General features: G+C 42.1%; 1 protein-coding gene across 3 annotated transcripts in view; it reads left to right on the top strand.

Moving 5' to 3' along the window:
- SVIL (supervillin) overlaps positions 1 to 23,125 on the top strand; it is a 492,709-nt gene that overhangs the window by 276,417 nt on the left and 193,167 nt on the right. For all 3 annotated transcript variants that reach the window (XM_030199261.1, XM_030199260.1, XM_030199262.1), the window contains 2 exons: positions 8,963 to 9,020; positions 9,153 to 9,304. In XM_030199261.1, the coding sequence (XP_030055121.1) occupies positions 9,013 to 9,020; positions 9,153 to 9,304 (160 nt within the window). In that variant the 5' untranslated portion in view covers positions 8,963 to 9,012. The remainder of the gene's footprint in view (positions 1 to 8,962; positions 9,021 to 9,152; positions 9,305 to 23,125) is intronic.

Below are 23,125 nucleotides of genomic sequence, written 5' to 3'. Positions count from 1 at the left end.
GAACAGGTAATGTGAAAGATGTCAAAAAGCTGAAAAACTGAAGGAAGGGGGAGAAAGAGAGAGAGAGTCTGACAGACACATCAGCACATAAGCACTTCTAAACCATTCCACTTTAATTTGCATGTATTTTCAAACCAGTAGGCTCACCAATGACAACTGTTTCTTTCCAAAAGTAAATGAAACAAAAATCCCCAAATCACTGGTATCTCTCAAAATAGTACTCTCAAAAACCAGGATATAATAGTGCTGCTACTTCACTGTTCACTGGGTAAATCTCTCTTATCTGCACCCTTCTCCTCCACCGCTAACTCCAGACTCCGTTCCTTTTATCTTGCTGCACCTTATGCCTGGAATAGACTTCCTGAGCCGGTGCGTCAAGCTCCATCTCTGGCAGTCTTCAAATCTAAGCTAAAAGCCCACCTTTTTGATGCTGCTTTTAACTCCTAACCCTTATTCACTTGTTCAGAACCCTTATTTTATCATCCTCACCTTAATATTCCCGTATCTTTTGTTTGTCCTGTTTGTCTGTCCTAATTAGATTGTAAGCTTTGTCGAGCAGGGACTGTCTCTTCAAGTTCAAGTGTACAGCACTGCATACGTCTAGTAGTGCTATAGAAATGATAAGTAGTAGTAGTAAGTCTAAGTCAGGTCAGTCCAAAACTTTAATTTTGTTTCCCTTCAGCCATTCAGTTGTAGACTTGCTGATGTTGTTGTTTTGGATCATTGTCTTGCTGCATAATCAAATTTATGTGTCAGCTTCAACTCATGAATAGATAACCAGACATTCTCCTTAAGAATTTTCTGGTACAGTGCAAATTTCATGCTTCTTTCAATAATGGCAAATTTTCTAGGTCCTGAGGCAGTAAAGCATCCTCACAGCATCACACTGCTATCCTCGTGTTTGAATGTTGGTGTTATCATCTTACTGTGGAATGCTGTATTTGCTGTACGCCAGCTGTAATGGGATCTGTGTAGTTCAAAGTGTTCCACTTTGATTTGTCTGTTTATAGGACATTATCCCAAAAGGCTTGGGAATCATCCAAGTTTGTTTCTTCAAATGTGAGATGAGCGTTGATGTTACTCTTGGATAGCAGTAGAGTCCTTTCTACTCTCCCATGAATCCTATTTTTCCCAGTCTCTTTTCTTACGGTGGACTCATAAACACTGACAGCTGAGGCTAGAGAGGCCTGCAGTTCTTTGGATGTTCATGTAGGATGCTTTGTGACTTCCCTGATAAGTTGTCACTGAGCCCTTGGAGCAATTTTGGCAGCTGGCCACTCTTGGAAGGTTTCACCACTGTCCCAAGTCTTCTTCATTTGGAGATAATGGGTCTTACTGTGGTTTGATGGAATTCCAGAGCTTTAGAAATGGCTTTGTAACCTTTTCCAGACTGATATATTTTAACAATTTGTTTTCTCATCTCTTCTGGAATTTCCTTTGATCATACCATAGCATTAATTTAGTGGTGACTTGATCTCTCTCATGGTAAGGTTCAAGGCTGACTGAATGTCATGGTCCCAGGCTTTAAACAAACAGTTGTGAACACTGGAACAACGTGAGCCCTTGGCCTACTGTCGTCAAGCAGCAGCAGGAGGCAAAACCCCCCAAGCAGGACTGGACTAACAAGCTTGGCTGGAACCGGTGCTGGGACGGACTTGGCTTGACTGGCAGGGCCGGTCTTAGGCAGAGGCGACCAAGGCGGCCGCATAGGGCCCCGCGCCTAAGGGGGCCCTGCTCAGCGTGCCTCAACTCTGCCTCGTGCCTCGGACCGGGACCGCATCGAGTCACTCAACCTCTCTCCAGCCATAGGCAGATAAAGCATTCCTGGCATACCTTGTACACTGTAGCACTGTGCTGGATCTTTCTTAATATTTTTCCTTATTTTCTCCTTTGTTATGAGAATTGGAACTACTAATTATAGTGGACTTGAACTGAATAATTTCTGGGGAGGGGAGGTTTCATGATGATAGCATTGTGCTTATTATTTAAATCAGTTTTTTTGTACAAGTTTAGCTTCATTTGTCTTTATTTGAAATTTCATAAATAAAAAAAAATTCTAAAAATGGAATAATCTTATCAATGGGGTGGAGCTAGGGTGGGGCGGGGCTAGGATGGGGCCCCACCAAATTGGTCTGCACAGGGCCCCGCACTTGCTAAGATGGCCCTGTTGACTGGAACAGGATTCAGGATACTGGAACGAGCTTGGCAGGAACAGGATTCAGGATACTCAAGCAGGATTCAGGATTTGCAAATAAGCTTGGCAGGGGAACAGGATTCAGGATACGCAAGCAGGATTCAGGATTTTCAAACAAGCTTGGCAGGAGCAGGATTCAGGATTTTCAAACAAGCTTGGTAGGAGCAGGATTCAGTATTTTCAAACAAGCTTGGCAGGAGCAGGATTCAGGATACTCAAGCAGGATTCAGGATTTTCAAACAAGCTTGGCAGGAACAGAAGCTGAAAGCAAACAGGGCAGACACAATCAGAAAGGGAACTGGAGCTGAAGACAGACAGGGCAGACACAAGCAGAAAGGGAACTGGAGCTGAAGACAAACAGGGCAGACACAAGCAGAAAGGGAACTGGAGCTGAAGACAAGCAGGGCAGACACAAGCAGGATACAAAGCTGACCCACACAGACAAACAACAAAACTATGGCTGAAGCTAAGGTAGAGGGGACTAGAACAAGCAAGGCAGACTAGGCAGGACACAAAGCTGACCCACACAGACGAACAGCAGAACTATGGCTGAAGGCTGAACCTAGCACACAAACAGACCGAGAAGAACAGAAGCAGAAGTGCACACAGGCACCCTAAACAAGGAATCAAGACAGAAGTGACCACAGGCACACAGGCTATGAACAAAGCAACAAGAAATCAAGGCAGAAGTGCCCACAGGCACACAGGCTATGAACAAGGCAACAAGAAATCAAGACAGAAGTGCACACAGACTAGAACAAGGCAGAAGTGCTACACTGCACACGGACTAACCTGGAGACCTTTGACATTGTAAAGGCACTGAATGAAAGTGCACCACTTCCTTATAAACAGGTCAGAGGCAGGAAATACACTGAACCCAAAGTGAGGCTTGAAACATGCAGGAAGTGGAGACCCATACAGGACAGAGGCAGAAAACACACAATACCAAAGTGAGGTTTGAAACACACAGGAAAGAAACAATGCAGACAGTAGCCAGCTCAGCAGCTGACTATCGGGACATAAGGTGAGTCAGAGAGGGATCATGACCACAGTTGTGACACTGAAATCAAGCCTAGCTGTGTTCAATCAGCTGAATCTAATTATCAATTAAATTTGATCAACTGGTTAATTGAGTAACTAAGGGAGAAATTACTTTTTCACATGGGTGCTATGCTTTAAACACAAATTCTAACACATAACATCCATTTTGAAGACAAATATCACTACTAAATGTAGAAGTGCAGCTTCTCTTTTGCCCTGCCCTAATGCTGGTTCCTTTTTGTATTTCATAAAATCTGGCTGGTCTGACAAGTTAAATGGCATGATCTTATTTACAAATTGTATTCACTTCCTGTTGGCAAATGCAGAAAGTTCTTTGACTATCAGCCACAAGAACATAAGAGTAGTCATATTGGGTCAGACCAATGGTCCATCTAGCCTAGTATCCTATTTCCAACAGTGGCCAAGCCAGGTCACAAGTACCTGGCAGGATCCCAAATAGTAGCAACATTCATACCACCTATCCCAGGGCAAGCAGCACTTCCCCATGTCTGTCTCAATGGTAGACTATGGACTTTTCCTCCAGGAACTTGTCCAAACCTTTTTTTAAACCCAGATACGCTAACCGGAGTTCCAGAGCTTAATTATTCATTGAGTGAAGAAATATTTCCTCCTATTTGTTTTAAAAGTATTCCCATGTAACTTCCTTGAATGTCCCCTTTCTACTTCTGGAATGAGTAAAAGAATTGATTCACTTCTACTCGTTCTACACTACTCAGGATTTTGTAGACCTCAATCATATCTCCCCTCACCCATTTCTTTTCCGAGCTGAAGAGCCCTAATCTCTAGCCTTTCCTCATATGAGAGGAGTTCAATCCCCTTTATCATATTGGTCGCTCCTCTTTGAACCTTTCCTGATTCCGCTATGTCTTTTTTGAGATACGGCAAACAGAACTGAGCGAAATACTCAAGGGTGAGGTTGCACCATGGAGCGATACAGAGGCATTATAGTAGTTTTGGTCTTATTCACCATCCCTTTCCTAATAATTCCTAGCATCCTGTTTGCTTTTTTGGCCGCCACCGCACACTTGAGTAGAAGATGAATGCTTTGGTAGCAAAACTCCAGTGACTGATTTGGGGACCTAATTAATGAATATCTCTAAAGAAGAGAACGTTAATGTGTAATATTGTTCTCACATAACTTTCCTGCAAAATATCTTATAATGGTGTTGGCATGACCACCTCAAACAAGAAAGTTCAATTTCACATTCAGTCCAACAATCTAGTTTGGGAAAAAGAACCTGCCAGAAAGAATATTGATCTATCAAAAACGTAGCTCTCTGAAATTTGAAAAGCAAAGGAATCCAGTGCTCCCTCTTCCTGTAATACCCCTCCTGTACACAAACACCTTCTTTGCCTGTAATATATACTTAATTAATATCTTTCCATGGTGGGAGAATATTTTATTTTGCAGTTAAAAAATAGTTTGAAAATCGTTTGGAGCATATTTATTTACTTATTAGGATTTATTTACCATCTTTTTGAAGGGATTCGCTCAAGGCGGTGTACAGTAAGAATAGATCAAACATGAGCAATAGGCAATTACGGCAGTAAAAATATTCAAATCACAATACAAAGTATGGCGTGGAGGGGCATAATCGAACGCGAACACCTATCTCCATGGGCGTCTATGTCCGAAAATGGGTATGTGAAGAGGCGGGACAGACCGTATTTTCGAAAAAATGGGCGTTTTTCAGCTGGGCGTTTGTTTTTTTTAGTGGTAATGGGAACTAAAAACGCCCAGCTCAAAAACGTCCTAATCCGAGCCATTTGGTCATGGGAGGGGCCAGGATTCGTAGTACACTGGCCCCCCTGATATGCCAGGACACCAACTGGGCACCCTAGGTCAGTGCGGTGGACTTCAGAAAAAGCTCCCACATGCATAGCTCCCTTACCACAGGTGCTGAGCCCCCAACCCCCTCCCCCAAAACCCACTACCCACAAATGTACAACACTACCATAGCTCTTAGGGGTGAAGGGGGCACCTACATGTGGGTACAGTGGGTTTTGCAGGCCTCCCATTTACCAGCACAAGTGTTACAGGTAGGGGGGGGATGGGCCTGGGTCCGCCTGGCTGAAGTACACTGTGGTACCCACTAAAAGTGCTCCAGGGACCTGCATACACGCAGGCCTCTAGGACTGGTTGCTGCTATATAACATTGGCACAGCAGTTGACACCTGAAGACTAATCTCTCCGAAAATGTCCTTTATTGGAATAAGCACGCTTACTCACAGTTAACTGCAGATCAGAGGTTGTGCCCCACTGGCAACGAGTCTCCCTGGTACTGAGATGAGCAGTAGGTCAGAGCTGGCAGAATGCTGTACAATGCCCTCTTTCAGCCACATTCAAGGGAAGAACTAAGTTCTCTAACGTGGCTAACACATGAACAGGATCTAAAACTGGCTTACAAAAATGGCTACTACCTCATGGACTACCGGAAACAAAACAGGGCACACTCTGACCCAGTAAGCATGGGGAAAGCACCATGGGAGTAGAGCCTACCAACTATCAACATCGTGAGCATTTGCCACAAGCTAGTGGAATCACGGAGCCCAATACCCTACACTCACCACAATGCATTGCTGATGTGACTCTGCAGTGCGCATAACAGAAAAGGTGTCACACTCACCCGAGAGCCACATCAGAACCAGGGAAAGGCTGTCACAGGATAGAACACATTCTGCTGTCATGGAGGTGGGTATGGCATTTGAGGCTGGCATAGAGGCTGGAATAAAAGTATTTAAAGTGGGGGATTTTTGGTGGGAGGGGGTTAGTAACCACTGGGGGAGTCTGGGGAGGTCATCCCCGATTCCCTCCAGTGGTCATCTGGTCAGTTGGGCCACATTTTGGGACTTGTTCGTGAAAAAAAAGGGTCCACAAAAAGTGACCCAAAATCGCGGTAAAAACGCCCTTTTTTTCGATTATCAGCTAAAGACGCCCATCTCTCGGCCGATAACCACGCCCCAGTTCCGCCTTCACCATGCCTCCAACACGCCCCCATCAACTTTACCCGTTTCCGCGATGGATTGCAGTTGGAAACGCCCAAAATCGGCTTTCGATTATACCGATTTGGGTGCTCACGGGAGAAAGACGCCCATCTCCTGATTTGGGTCGCAATATAGGCGTTTTTCTCTTTCGATTATAAGCTGGATAGTATACTACTTACAATGTCAACACAATATGTAATAGAACATTTTAATTGACAGTGTAGGGCCCTGATGGCGAACCTATGACACACGTGTCAGCACTGACACGCGTAGCCATTTTCGATGACACGCGGCGCCGTCGCAGTGTGGTCCGCCCTCCCTCCTCGCTCCCGGAAACTAACCTTAAAGCCTCCTTTCACGTCGCAGCAAGCAGCAGCAGGGCAGGCCACTCCTTCCTTCTGTGTCCTGACCTCGCCTGACGTAACGTCCGCGAGGGCGGAGCACAGAAGGAAGAAGGAGAGGTCTGCCCTGCTGCTGCTTGCTGCAACGTGAAAGGAGGCTTTAAGGTTAGTTCCGGGCCCGGTAGCGGGTGGAGGGGGGCCCGGCGACCTCGGGTGGGCAGCGATCTCGGGTAGGGGGGGCCCGGGGGCGGTCCTAGTAGCAGTGATTTTTCTTGAAGTGATACACCACCCGAGTTATGCTTGGTTTTTTGGTGAATTTTGACACACCAAGCTCAAAAGGTTGCCCATCACTGGTGTAGGGTATAAGCAAAGATGGAACGTATAGATAGGAAGTAAGAAGAGAGTAAGAAGAGTTAGAAAGTAAGGTGACTGATTTAAAGAAAGTTGCACATGTGGTCACAGAGATGGTTAAATATTATCTCAGCTAGGGTAGGAGTGGATAAACATGCAGTATGGGAATTATGTACTTACCTTATATATTACAGAGAGATTTTCAGTTTTAACTGATTAAACATTTAATACACACCTGCATGCAAAAAGAAAATTAACGTAAATGTTTGTTAGATAAACACTGAGGGGGTCCTTTTACCAAGCTGTGGGAAAAAGGGCCCTACGCTAGCAGCGACGGGGCTGTTTTTCCCACTCGTCAGGGCCCTTTTTACCACAGCGGGTAAAAATGCCCCCAGCACACATGAGCCTGTGGTGAGAGAACTCTTACCGCATGGCCATGCGTCAGGGAGCCCTTTCCGCCACCCATTGAGGTGGCGATAAGGGCTCCAGTGCTAACCCGACGGTAACCGGGCAGCGTGCAGCGATGCCAGATTACTGCCAGGTTATTGCTGCTTAAGCCATTTTCTGGGGGGGGGTTTCTTTTTCCCCGAAAATGGCGTTTGTTCGGGGCAGAACTACCACCGATGGCCATGTTGGGCATGCTGTAGTCCTGGAACAGCAAGCGGTAAGCCCGTGTTGGGCTTACTGCTGCTCTGTAGAAGGGCCCCTGAAAAAAACCCACTTTCTCTCGAACTCTTCACCTCCCCCGAAACAGTTTGTCTTTTATCCTCCATTGTTTTGTGTCCCTTCTGCACCAACAACTCCTAAGTGACACACACATAAAAGATACTCAGTAGTAGTCCTTGTGGTGCAAAAACACCAATACACTGGTTAATTTTATACCCTCAAATACCCCTAATTAGCTACAGACAATCACATAAATTAAAAATGTATAGACCAGGGGCGTATCTGCGTGGGGCCACAGGGGCCTGGGCCCCCGCAGATTTCGCCCTGGCCCCCCTCCCCGCCGTCAACCCTCCCCCGCTGCTTACTTTTGCTGGCGGGGTCCGACCCGCAATCTCCATATTTCGGCTTCCTCCGTGGCCATGTGCTTCCAGGAAGTAACGCTGCAGCGCTGATTCGTTGAATCTAGTTCGGCGTCTGACGTCCCAGCACGTCAGACGCCGAACTAGATTCAACGAATCAGCGCTGCAGCGTTACTTCCTGGAAGCACATGGCCACGGAGGAAGCCGAAATATGGAGATTGCGGGTCGGACCCCGCCAGCAAAAGTAAGCAGCGGGGGAGGGTTGACGGCGGGGAGGGGGTGGAGAGAGGCGGCGGCGGCGGGGGGGGGGGGAGGCAAAAATGTGCCCCCCCTCTCTGGCTCTGGCCCCCCCTACCGCCGGATTCCAGATACGCCCCTGGTATAGACACCTCAGAATAGAAGCTCTGGCAATGCATGCACCTCTCTCTTTAACTGGATTTAAAATTCATTCAGAGTGTGAATAGTATACATAGAGGGAAGTCCTTACAAGTCTGATTTTCTGCAGTGAAATTATACTGACTCGACTTTGTTGGTTTTTTCTGCTTACCACTTAGTGATAGGAGCTAAGATGAAAGCAAGGACTGTGGAAACTCTGATTAAATGAAAATATGTAAAATGTTAGCGGAGATTGGGTGGCGACTCCGGTAATTGAAAACAAAACGGGAGCTAGGCAGACTTCTACAGTCTACGCCCTGATCGTGACTGAATAGATATGAATGGGCTGGAGTGTAAATTTTAAGGGGCTTCGGTGTTAGCTTCAGAACTTAGTACAAGAACAGTACTGGGCAGACTTCTATGGTCTGTGCCCTGAGAAAGGCAAGGACAAATCAAACTCTGGTATACATATGAAGTATCACATACCATGTAAAATGAATTTATCTTGTTGGGCAGACTGGATGGACCATACAGGTCTCTATCTGCCATCATTTACAATGTTACTATGATAAAACCTATAATTTATGCTGAATCAGCATTTTATATTGTAATACTTGTTTCTCTTTTAGTTTCAGAGTTAAGAAAACTTTTTGAACCAAACGAGAACTTTGTTTTGAAAATGAAAAGGTAGGAAAAGATTATTTTGGTGCTACTGAAAATACTGTGTGACCTTGGTCTTTTATCACTGTTAATGATAAATGCTGCCTGATGTCCCTCTGGATTAATTTTTATTCCCGTATAACATTGCATACAATGCAGAAAAGAGAGGATAGCCAGACGTTTGGAAGGCATTGAAAATGACAGTCAGCCCCTCCTGTTGCAGACCTGTCCAGGATTGGTTACACATCGTTTAATGGAAGAAGATACACCAAGGTATATGCGTGCTGCAGACTCCTTTAACCCACGCTTAGGTAAGATATGAATAGACCTGCAAGTATTGCATGTTTTGTTTTGCTTTTGTTTTTTTAAATTAAAACTATATGTTTGGTCATGTCAAACACTTCTTCAGGTCTGTCGTTTTTTTTGTTTTATTTTTGGCTTTTTTTTTGTAATGGTGTAATACTACTTTCAAATATCTTCCTGCATTATTAATAAAACTGCTTTGCCTTATCTGAATAGTAGGAGGCCAGCTGTATTCATATTCAAGTTTCAAGTTTATTAAAGGCTTATACCCCCACCCATTAAAAAATGTCTGAGTGGCTTACAATGTAGGGGGGGTGGGGAGAAAGAGTAAAGAGGAAAATGGAGACAACACTGCAAGGGGATGAGGAATGAAATATAATATATTAAATTGCCAGACTGTTCTTCCAGATAGTTATTCGCCTCTTGTAATTTGGTTCTGTTTGTCTTAATCTGAAAGAATTTTATATTAAGAAATGTGCATCAAGTAAAATGATCTTCTTTTCTTTTAACTGTCATTTCAAACTTCCCAACTGATATTCTACCTCCATCTTTCTATTTTATTGATCTATTAGTAATGCACTGATGATGGCACGTAAGGATAACCTCAACTTTTTTTATATATATAATTCTTCTTCCCCTTGTTTAGTGACCACTTCAAACTGGCCAAGAAATTAGCAATTTTCAGTGTGGCACTGTGGATGGAAGAACACCAACAAAAGGTTTTCCAGTGCCGTGTGCTTAGCATCAATTCTATAACGACATCTTTTGGCACCAAAATTCAATTGTAGAAAACTAGCATGTTTTATTTTTTTATTTGGATTTATTTATAAGTACGCCCATGTTTAGACACACTCTTAGGCCATGTCAACGGCAGTCATAAACTGGCGTGCCTAACCACATCAAGTGACAGGCGTATTTTAGAAACTATCCCATGAATTCTATATAAGGCATAGCGAGTAGTTTGCGTTGTGCACATGGCCAATTTACATTTGCTACTCAATTGAGTATCGAGCCAAATATTGGCTGATTGGCTCATAAGAACCAATTGTCACTAATAGGCAATAATCTGAATTTATGTGTGCTTCTTTTTAGGTGAATTCTAACACTTGTAGCTGAAAAGGGGGCACGGCCATGGGAGGATTGTGTGCATGTCTGGGGTACTGCTCAAATTTGTGTGCGTTGTCATAAAATTGGGAGGAACATGCCAGGTTTTCAGTGGTATAAATGACTGTGACTATAGGTGCATTCCCTGGTTCTATATGTTATTCTATACACTGTGTCTAGCTTTAGGTGCGCTATGTAGAATAGCGCTAGCTCTTTAAATTGAACTTGTCTAGATTTTAGGTGCGTTTTACAGAATCTGGCCCCATGTGTATAACTGGGAGACACACCCATGATCTGTCCATGCTGCACCCATGTGTACGCCCCCTTGCAGTTAGGCATTATGGTGTCATTTTCTTAAGGTGCACTAACAGATTTAGCGCACGCTAACAATTAGCACATGTTAATGATGGGACACCCATAGGAATATAATGGGTGTCTTATTATTTAGCGCACGCAAATCATTAGTGCGTGCTAAATCCATCCGTGCACCTTAATAAAAAGATCCCTAAGGCACTTATAGGTGCATATAGAAGTCAGAAAATCACTCAGGTTAGTAATTATTCTGGTCTCAGTTGCTAGGGGTATGATAGGCACCTGTATTTGACCCTAGCATAGGGGTAGGCAACTCCGGACCTCGAGAGCCACAGGCAGGTCAGGTTTTCAGGATATCCACAATGAATATGCATGAACTTGATTTGCATACACTGCCTCCATGGTATGCAAATCTATCTCCTGCATATTCATTGTGGATATCCTGAAAACCTGACCTGCCTGCGGCTCTCGAGGACCGGAGTTGCCTACCCCTGCCCTAGCAGTTTAGATGCTATATGCACATAAGAAGGCAAATGCCAAGGTGGAAATATATATTATTTGTTATAGGGTAATAATAATTAGCAAATATGGCAAGCAAGCTTATAAAATAGATACTAAGGTTACACAAAATAGAAATCTGTATGTATTCTGTTACAGAACAACTAATAATTATTTCCTAAGAAGATTACAAAAGTAGCAAATATATGTTAAACTTATGGACCATGTACCTGACAGTCTAACATGCCCTTATGCAGGCTAAGGACAGAAAGCTAACTAAGCACCAAAACCATAAAAGAGATCCCATTCTCTCACCCTTTTAAATGCTCTCAGGCGTCCTTGGCGATGGCAACCTCTTGATGATGCATCGGTTCCTTCTTCCAAGGCTCCAGCTGTTTTCACAGTGAGCGCTACCAGACAGCTGGTGGTTATCAGGGGATAGGTCAGACACGTCCCTGCATGGCAAAGGCAGCTAAAGTCCCTCGGTTTGCTAGACGCTGTAAATAATCAGCTACTGAAGTCTTCCCTGTACTCACACTCACCTGTTGCTGTTGGTGATGTTTCTTTTCTACCTTCTAATTTTTCTATATTCAGTTCATAGAGTTTTTAACATTGTTTCCTATGAATGGAGCTAGAGTAGCTTATGATTCTACGTCTAAGGGCTGCTTTATGGATGTTTCAGTAATAGAATTATATAAACAGTAGGAGGCCAGCTCATTCCTGATTATATCTTTGAAATCTTCCTCCTGCAATAACCATGTGTTGATTCTCCAGCAAGTTTGCCTAATCTTCTTTGACTGTTTATTTGCAGTATAACACTGGCATGATCAGATAATTTTGCAGGAGGTTAGTGTTGGAATTAGATTATTTTCTTATATCTAAAAGGCTATTCTGGACTGCATATGGTGCAGAGGAGAGAAGTAACTATTGTCCAAATCCAAGGGATATTGCATTCTCCATATAACCATTAAGCCTAATTTCTTCATTATATCACATAAGATGCCCCTAGTCTTGGAGGGCATACATTTTGTCAGAATGCCTATCTGATATGTCTAATGGGAGGTTGTAGTTGCCCCCCACTATTACAGATTCATCCCCTAGCTCTCAATGTTAGCTGTGTGGTAAATTCTGTAAGTTGCACCTAAAAATCTGTGCTGAAAATGAACCGTGCTTAGCACAATTCTATAAAGAATATGCATCCTTTATAGAATCCTGCTTAGCATTAAGCTGCGCCTAACTGTAAGTAGCTGTAATTAGGTCTGCTCTAAGCAGGCTTAAATATTGGTGCCTAAGTTAGGTGCACTTAGGTGTGATTCTGTATCAATGCACATAAAATCTGGGAACGCCGGGTGTGCCCCTAAACTTGCCCCCAAATTGTTACGCGCAATAGATAGTATTTAGGCACATTCCATTATAGAATCAGATATGTGTGTAAATCCTAATTTATTGCCAATTAGTGCTGATAATTGGTTAATTGCCAATTATCAGCACTGATTGGCTTGTTTAATTAAGTTGTGCGCACAATTTGGTGTGGCCAAATTAGCGTGCACAACTTTAGCTGCCAGGCTCATTTATGGTGCATCTAGATTTGAAAGTACAAGGCCTCTGCAAGAGAAACTGCACTGGCTTCTTGTCAAAGACTGTATCACTTTTAAAATTTGCGCTCTGGTGCATAAAATCATCTATGGTGAAGCCATAGACATAGAAGCCATGGACACCCTAATCAACTTGCCACCAAGGAATTCCCACAGATCCTCACGAACGTACTCAAACCTCCATTACCCAGTATATAATGGACTTAAATACCAAAGCACCTACGCATCAAGTTTCTCCTACTCTAGCGCTCATCTCTGGAATGATCTGCCTAAACTGGTGAAACTTACTACTGATCACCCTACTTTCAAGACCTATTTGGCAAAGCGTACGCATCCTCCCGCCAGGCATCTCTACCTTCTGATCTGTCTTACCCCGGTGTCACATTATTCACCGCTGCTCTTTCTCTTTTACTTTACCTCGCTTTTGCCTTTTCCCCATTATACTTCTAGGACATTAATTGTTTGACCCCTGACATGCTGTGTTTTTATGTAGATTGTTGTAAGCCACATTGGACCTGCTCATGGGTGGGAAATTGTGGGATATAAATGCAGTAAATAAATAAATATATAGAATTTGGGGGTATATTTGAGGGGATGTGTCTACATTAGGAGCATATAGGTTCAGTAAAAAATCATTGACCTGCCTTAAAGTGGATTGCACTTACTCTCTGCATTGGTTCACTGTACCATAATGGCTACATCATTTTTTCCCCCTTAAAGCAAGGAGATGGCCACCCGCTTGTAATGCTTGTTATACAATATGAGGGACTCCTCGTATTTAAGTTGAATCTCCTGTGGTTGTAGTAATAGACGTTTAGCCATAGCTTCTCTTTTTGATTGGGCTATTAATGGCCTTAGGGGCCCTTTTACTAAGCTGCAGTAAATAGGGCCCTGCGCTAGCAGTGGGGGCCATTTTTGCTGTGCACTGAGGCCCTTTTTACCGCAGTGGGTAAAAAGTCCGAAAAAAGGCATAGCCATGCGGTAAGATTGCTCTTACTGCATGACAATGTTGGGGGAGAGCACTTACCGCCACCCATTGAGGTGGCGATCAGGGCTCCAGCGGTAACTATGTAGTTCGCAGCACTGCCCAATTACCACCAGGCAACCCCCTGTGGAAATATCTGTTGAATATGCTAGCGCCAGAAATGCCGCACGCTGGGGGTGGAACTATTACTGGTGCCCACGTTGGGCCTGCGATATTTCTGGATTTCCGAGTAATAAGTCCACGTTGGGTGTACCACTACTTAGTAAAAGGGTCGCTTAAGGTTTAAGAACATAAATGTGTAATCAATATTTGATGACATCACCCAGAAGACTTCATAAACCTGTTTAAAGTGTACACTATAAAATCTTGCCAGGTATTACATATAAGATGTCCCCAGAGCTTATAGAAATGCTTCACAAGTTCCAACGTATAGTTGTAGTGCTTCTTTTAATAAACAGAACTGTAATTTTCTGGTATGATGAGATTAGAAATGGTAGATAAAGACCATATGGTTTATTCAGTTTGCCCATCCATACCATCTACTATCCCTTCCTTAGAAATCTTATGTATTTGTTCCTAGTATTCTTAAACTCAGATAGTCTTCGTCGCCATCACCTCCACTGGGAGGCCTTTCCTGAAGAAATATTTCCATAGGTTGCTCCTGAGTCTGTCATTTTTTATCTTCATCCTATGCCCACTCATTCCAGAGCTTCTGTTCAATTTAAAGAGACTTGCCTCATGTGCCTTTATGCCACAGAGGTATGTGTTTATGTATTTTTTTTTATTCATGAACAATTGAAAATGTATATCCAAGAAATCCTTCTTGTACAGCAAAGCTACAAAGTCTTAATGCATGGCTGATATGATGGTGCAGGGATGAGGGATTTAGATTTGTTGGGTAAAGAGCGAGCCTATTCTGAAAGGATAGACTCCACCTTAAACAGGCTAGAACCAGGCTGCTGGCACTAACATTTCAAAAAGAGATAGAGGAGCTTTTAAACAAAAATAGGTGAGAGGGGTGTTGAGAGTTGCCCAGGAATGCATGGTTCAGTGTGGCGTATTCTTGATGGATACTACTGAAACAGGACATTTAGAGAATCCCAATAGAGTGGTCCCAACGATGGTGGAAGAAAGGCAGGAGTGTTTAAGGGGAGAGCAGAGTAAATGATGCAAATTATCCTCGTCAACTTCTAAGCAGCTTGTAGATGCAAGGAAAAAACATACTTTAAAGTATCTATATACAAATGCTATAAACCTAAAAAATAAGATGGGAGAGTTAGAGTACATAGCACTAAATGAAGAGGTAGATATAATAGGCATCTCAGAGACCTGGTGAAAGGACGACAATCAATGGAACACTGTTACCATGGTATAGATTATATCACAATGGTAGAGTGGATCAAATTGGAGGGGCGATTGTGCTATATGTTAAAGAGGGAATTGAGTCAAACATGAAACAAATAGCAGCGTGGAATCCTTATGGATAGAAATTCCATGTACAAAGGAAAGGAGTATTGTTGTAGGGCTATACTACCATCCACCAGGACAGAACCAACAGACAGATGAAGAAATGTGTATAGAAATTAGGAATATTACATCAGGGAGCTCTAGGGAAGTAAAATTCATAGACATACTTAATGACTGCTTCTTAGAGAAACTAGTCCAGGACCCGACAAGAGAGGGAATTTTTTTTTAGATCTAGTCCCTAATGGAATGCAAGGTATTACACGAGAAGTAACGGTGTTGGGTCCACTGGGAAACAGTGATCATAACATGATCAAAGTTGAGCTAGAATCTGGAATGAAGTCGTTAACAAAATCTACTGTAACAGCATTTAATTTTTGAAAGGGCAACTATGATAAAATGAGGAAAATAGTTAAAAAGAAGCTGAAAGGATTGGCTGTAAAGGTTACGACTTTAAATCAGGCATGTGTGTTGTTTAAAAAATGCCATCTTGGAAGCCCAGACCAGTTGTGTTCCACAAAGATGGTAAGAAGAGCAAACAGCCAGCATGGCTATAAGGTGAAGTGGAAGAGGCTATTAGAGCCAAAATAACATCTTTCAAAAAATTGAAAAGGATCTGAATGAAGAAAATAAGAATCAACTTAAACAGTAGCAAGTTAGATACAAAGCATTGATAAAGAAGGCTAAAAGAGAATATGAAGAAAAACTTGCCACAGAGGCAAAAAGTCATAGTAACAACTGTTTCAGCTATATCAAAAGCAGAAAGCCTATGAGGGAATCTGTGGGACTGTTAGATCACCAGGGAGCAAAGGGGGCACTCAAGGAGGACAAAGCCTTAACAGATGTAAGAGATCTAGCTGTACTAGAAGTGGTTTTCAGGGGTGATGATGTAGAGTAACTGAAGTAATTCTTTGTGAACCTAGAAGATGTACTGAGCCAAATTGACAAGTTAGTGATAAATCACCTTGACCGAATGGTATACATCTGCTGTAACCAATCATTAAAATCGTCTGTAGTACCTGAAGATTGGAGGGTGGCCGTTGCAATCCCATTTTTCATAAAGGGCTCCTGGTGATCTGGGCAGTTACAGACCAGTAAGCTTGACTTCAGTACCGGACAAAATAGTAGAAACTCAGAACACACGGACAAACATAGTTTAATGGGACAGAATCAGCTTGGATTTAGCTGAGGGAAGTCTGGTCTCAGCAATTTGTTTCATTTTTTTTGAAGGCGTGAATAAACACGTGGATAAAGATGAACCTATTACTACTACTACTATTTAGCATTTCTATAGTACTACAAGGCATACGCAGCGCTGCACAAACATAGAAGAAAGACAGTCCCTTCTCAAAGAGCTTACAATCTAATAGACAAAAATTAAAGTAATCAAATCAATTAATGTGTACAGGAAGGAGGAGAGGAGGGTAGGTGGAGGCAAGTGGTTACGAGTCAAAAGCAATGTTAAAGAGGTGGGCTTTCAGTCTAGATTTAAAGGTGGCCAAGGATGGGGCAACCTATTGTTGTAGTGTATCTAGATTTTTAGAAAGCTTTTGACAAAGTTCCTTATGAGAGACTCCTAAGAAAATTAAAAAGTAATGGGATAGGAGGCAATGTTCTGTTGCGGATTAGGAATTGGTTATTGTACAGAAAGCAGAGGGTAAGGTTAAATGACCTTTTTCTCAGTGGAGGAGGTTGATTAGTGGAGTGCTGCAGGGATGTGGTGCTATATAACATATTTATAAATGATCTGGAAGTTGGAACATCAAGTGAGGTGAGTATGTTTTCAGATGACACAAAACTATTCAAAGTTGTTAAATCACTTGTGGAACTGTGAAAAGTTGCAGGAAGACCTTAGGAATTTGGAACAGTCGACATCCAAATGACAGATGAAATTTAATTTGGAGAAATGCTAATTGATGCACATTGGGAAGAATAATCCAAATCCTATTTAACTGATGCTAGGGTCCACCTGAGGAGTCTGCAGACTATACACTGAAATATTCTGCCTAGTGTGCGGTGGCGACCGAAAAGGCAAACAGGATGCTTGGAATTATTAGGAAAGAGTTGCTAAATAAGACCAAGAATATATTGCCTCTGTATCGCTCCATAGTGTGACCTCACTTTGAGTATTGCACTCAATTCTGGTCACCATATCTCAAAAAAGATATAGCGGCATTAGAAAAGGTTCAAAGAACAGCGATCAGAATGATAAAGGGGATGGAACTCCTCTCATATGAGGAAGGGCTAAAGAAGTTAGGGATCTTCAGCTTGGAAAAGAAATGCTCTTGTTCCTGTTTCTCCAGTTATTTACATCTTTGTAATTGCACTCTGTCCACCATATGTTAGACAGAAAGTCCACTGTGCCTCTAATTGTAGGTGTGGGTAACATATCTGCAAGTTGTTGTTTCATTATAATAGATTCCTCTTTGAGACTCCTGCTGTTATCTTTGATAAAGTCTTTAACTTACAGGAGCGCATTAGTGATTGCAGCATGATGTCTCTTTACCGATTGCAGGCTTGCTAGGAAATTGGGAGCTCCTATATAATGCGCTCAACTCCTTGTGACATTGGGTTGCCAATCTCTAGTTTAGTAGGCTTTGAGCTGGCCATCCGTAAGGTAACTTGTCGGGTGTTTTTGCTGAAATTGAAATTCTCTTACAGATGTTTTGAACCTTTATTTGTTGGGGTTCAGGAAGAGCTGTTCTCTTACACTGCCATCTTAACTGGTGCTCACCAGCACCTCCATATGCAGGGTTATTTTATCCTGTGTGGTCAACTGAAACTTCAGGTTGGGCATGCAGACCTCTCTGAAAGACCAAGTCTCTCCAAAATGGCTGTCCTGTCCCCAGCAATTACTGACAGTACAATCTTGAATAAAATTGTAGGGTTCAGTCCATCACCGCATAGGGCCTGAATTTGAGAAATGGCACCCACAAACACTTTAGCCTCTGCCTGCTTTGCATAACCTCTTTTAAGCAGGGTTTTAGCCCACCACAGTCTTCTGCTACATTATCAGTTTCATCAAAATACGCATGAGACTCTTTTATCATTTTTCAGACAAGAAAAATAAATCTGATGGTGTCAGTTACATCTGGAATTCAGTAGAAGAAGGGTATGTTCACAGCATGTCAGTATGAGCTAAGGGCAAACAGCCAAAAATGCTTGTGTAAACTTCAGTGAGCTCATTGCCTCATATAAATAGCCTTTCACACATGCAACCTAGCTTTACAGGAATAATGTGGGGAAACTGCCATAAAGATACATACAGAAAATCATTTGTTAGAGTGAAAAATGAAATGGGAATGTTTTAAAAGGTGCTAAGCTTGGTGAGCTGCAGTTAACTTTTTCAGATTTATTCCATGTCTCATTTAGAATCAAAGTAGGTTGCAATGATCAAGAACAGGAGATATTTATCATAATGAAGATTGAAAACATTAACCAAAATAAAAAAATATTAAAATAGTAATAAAATAGAACATTTTCCAAACAATAAAAACTTAATAGCTAAATCTCAAATAGCTAAGGAAGTGACTGGATCATCCATTAAAAACTTGCTGAAAGAATCAAGGTTTTTTTTTATTCTATCCTAGAGAGTAGGAGCATAGAAATAAATGATTTCTGGGATGATCTTTAAATCTTAGTAAAGAAAGTAAAAGGCCAGGCAGTTTCTCAGGCACCTTGGGCCAACACTGTTCAAAGCTTTAAGTGCTAAGGATTGAACTTTAAGTTGTGTGTGAATGTGCAGAGGGATCATGCAAGACTCCACGTTAGGAGTCACCGACCAAGAAAGGGATCTAGGTGTCGTCATTGATGATACGTTGAAACCTTCTGCTCAGTGTGCTGCTGCGGCTAAGAAAGCAAATAGAATGTAGGTATTATTAGGAAAGGAATGGAAAACAAAAATTAAGACGTTATAATGCCTTTGTATTGCTCCATGGTTTGACCGCGCATCGACTGTTGTGTTCAATTCTGATTGCTGCATCTCAAAAAAGATATAGTGGAATTAGAAAAGGTGCAGAGAAGGGCGATGAAAATGATAAAGGGGATGGGACGGCTTCCATATGAGGAAAAGCTAAAGCGGCTAGGGCTCTTCAGCTTGGAGAAAAGACGTCTGAGGGGAGATATGATAGAGGTCTATAAAATAATGAGTGGAGTTGAACGGGTAGACATGAAGCGTCTGTTTACGCTTTCCAAAAATACTAGGACTAGGGGGCATGCGATTAAGCTACAAAGTAGTAAATTTAAGACAAATCGGAGAAAATATTTCTTCACTCAATGTGTAATTAAACTCGGGAATTCATTGCCAGAGAATGTGGTAAGGGCGGTTAGCTTAGAGTTTAAAAAAGGTTTGGATGGCTTCCTAAATGAAAAGTCCATAGACCATTATTAAAATGGACTTGGGGAAAATCCACTATTTCTGGGATACGCAGTATAAAATGTTTTGTACTTTTTTGGGATCTTGCCAAGTATTTGTGACCTGGATTGGCCATTGTTGGAAACAGGATGCTAGACTTCATGGACCTTCGGTCTGTCCCAGTATGGCAATACTTATGTAGTTATGATCCAGTGCAACACTCAGCATTGAAAGGTTCCAGAGAGGTTGGCCATGTTGGAGTAGCAAAAATGACAAGGCCGGTGAGATTTTATGGGCTAATCATTTTATTCAGCCATGGGCTTGCAAGGACAGTAGTCCTTTTTGTTGGATGCGTGAAGTGCATTTTGGAATATGACAATGTTAGGATTAAATGTTAGTCCTAGCAGTGACACATCCACATGACCAGTTTATCTTGACAATCTGTGATGGCAGAATCAATTAGCAGCAGGGTCTCCTTGGCAAGCTTCAAGTTCTGTAGTGATTGGAAATTCTAGTGAACGCACAGATGCTCACAAAGCTGGACTTATCTGGTTGGACATACACAGAGGACCTGGGAAGGATCATATTGGGAAAACAAAATCAAACTAGCAGCTGGGTTGGTCTGTCTGTCTAATCAACTAGAGGTCCTAGAGTTGATGCTGTGCACACATAGGGGCCCTTTCACTAAAGCTTAGTGTGTGCTAATAGACAATAGCATGCACTAAATGCTGTGCATCCTATTTTATACCTATGGGCTCAAAAAAAAAAAAAGGTAGGTGTAACTAAATTCCAGCAGCAAAGCACAAAATACTGGCCACTGTCGAAGATGGACAATTTATACATTTTTTTATAAGTTAACTTTACATTCATAATAGTATACTTATTTACCACAAGCTCTGCACTATGAATATTTTTTTGTGTAACACTTTTGAAAAAGCTTAAGGAAAGTTGTTTTGTGTGTGTGCTTGTGATTATGAAAATAGAGCAAATAATAAGCTTTGTTATAAACTGTTTTCTGCTCTCAGAGACTTTTTCCTTCCTTTGTAGCTTCTAGTTCATCGCCAGTTTATAATTGAATTTGTTTTTGGAACATATAAAATAAGTGACAAGATTTTGAGTGAAGTATTATTTTGCTGTTGGAATTTGGTTCCTTTTCCCTCCTGGGGACAATTTTCTCCAAGTGGGTTAGTTTTGCACATAGTATGACAGGAATGAACCTCACTCCTAAGCCAGGGTATGTGGAGTATGATTTCAAGTCTCTCAAATTTACTCGCCATAGTATTTTGCATTGTGTGTCCCTCCATTTGTCTTTCTCTATCTGCTTCTCCCTTCTGTATCTATATGTCTGTAGGTCTTTCTTTGTTGAAGATGTCTTATCGTAATCTCCTAAAAATGGTTCATTGTTGGATTGGCAGAATATAAAGTTTTTAAATAGAGTTTCTCTCAGAAAATTTGGGCATGTGAAGTTCAAATGTACAGATTTGTCTGTGTAGTTCTTTGTAGTGGAGGGATTTGTGGGTTACATATACCCAGGTGACGTCTTAATTACCTAGACAAATCCCTTTGAAAACTGTCTCCGTGTTACCTCTACTCTGTCTATATCCTTTCAGAGGCACCAGAGAAAGCTAAATATCTTTCAGTTACTTGTTGATACACTGCAACACGGAAATCCTTTCTAGGTTTGTATCCTGGATACATTGCCTGAAAACTTGCACTCTATGATGGTCAGTCCATGGCATCTCTGTGAATAGCTGGGGCTCGGTCTCTTGTCTTCATAGTTCGGGGGGGGGGGGGGGGGGGGGGAACTGTCACATGAGTAAAAGGCCTAGGCTTTTCTTTCAGACTTTGAAAGCATGTTTGCACTGCTTTTTCTTTGGATTTTGTACTCATAGCATTTAAACGATGGCCCACATCACCAGATATCCCAGTGTTCACTGTACAATTCAAAACTGTTGAAACATAAATAGTAAAGTTTCTCTTCTAAATCTTGTTCTAATGCTGTTCTGACGGTTTTAGAAGACCCTGCTCAGTTTCATTCAAAAATTGGCATTCCTGTTCTGAACATCAAAACAATTTTAAACCATGAGTTCAAGATATTTTGCAATTGCCAAAAAGATTAAGAACTTCTATTGAAAGTCGAGGCCTCTAGGGATATACTGTGCAAAATAACAATCAGTAACTCAATCTATAGAATTAAACGCTATTATTGTTTACGATCAGTGCATTTTTTCTAGCAAAAAAGGTGCCGGTACTCAAATGCCAGGCCACCCTTCAGGGGTGGTGTGATCACTGAGGGACCCACCCCACAATAGCCCCCCCTGCAACCAGTCACAGAATCTATGGAAAGGCTGAATTGGTGTCTAGAGCCTGAGCTTTTTCATTAAAACTTGGGTTCCATGGGTCAAATTTAGCAGACAATGGAAAAGGTGCCGGTACTCAGTACCCCCGAGTACCCCCTCAAAAAAAGCCTTGTTTACGATAGCAGCCTTCTTAGACAACTTCTGGCAGAAAGGTCATTTTTAGTACATTTTGTCTGTCTCATTCTCTGTTGTTGAGGCACTCTACTTTTGAGGAATTGATCCTCTATGAGTCTTGAGAAGTCACAGGGTCGTTTAATCTTATTTAAGACTTTTCTGAGATTTGACTCCACCATTACAAATGAACCTACCACTCATTTGGTCATGCACAGAGTATATTTTATTCCAAAGTTGCTGTTTTTTTTAATGCAGCTGTGCGTGATAAATGGTGTAACAGTATTTCATAACTATAAATAACTCTGTCCTCTGCTTTTGTTTTCTTGCACATCTGTGTCTACTTAATCCATATATCCTTATGACACTGTATTTCTCCCTGTTCGTGCCTAGTGAACTAGCCATGGCATCTACTGGTTCCTTTGTTGGCCTAGGGGTGAAGTGTTCTCAGAGACTGCATTACTCGCTATCCTCTTAACATCAGCTCCAGCAGTGACTCTCCTCTTTTCCTTCTGGGACTTGAGCACTTTACCACCAATTTTCTTGATCCCTGTTTGCCCTTTCGAGCAAGATACTCAAACTGGGGTTTCATGCATTACCACAGTGCTGCAAACGGTCACATGGCTGCTCTGCCCTTTCAGTGATCAAAAGTCCAACCTGGTCAGGAGAACCCAAGCAAATAAAAAGCCAGTATGGCAACCATAGTCCTTTGTTATAACAAAACCAGTGACCCGATGCAGCCATGTTTTTGTGAATGCCTGCATTAGGGCTGTGGAAATGTCTAGAAACAATTATGCCAGAATAAAGAATAAGTTCTGCTCATATACAGGACAATCTCTGAAGTTATCAGAATGAATAAAATTAGCTTATCTACTTCTCCGCAGACACTAGCAAGTCCTCATTCTGGCATAATTGTTTCTAGACATGACATTTCTATACCCCTGATGCAAGCATCCACTGAAGCCTAACTGTTCTGGCTCACTGGTTTTGTTCCATACTGCTGGTTTATCTTTTTATTTGCCTGGTTTCTCCTGACAGGGTTGGTC

Source organism: Microcaecilia unicolor, chromosome 1 (assembly GCF_901765095.1).
Source record: "Microcaecilia unicolor chromosome 1, aMicUni1.1, whole genome shotgun sequence".
In the NCBI taxonomy this organism is placed as follows: domain Eukaryota; kingdom Metazoa; phylum Chordata; class Amphibia; order Gymnophiona; family Siphonopidae; genus Microcaecilia; species Microcaecilia unicolor.
This window is presented reverse-complemented; position numbering and strand designations above follow the sequence as displayed.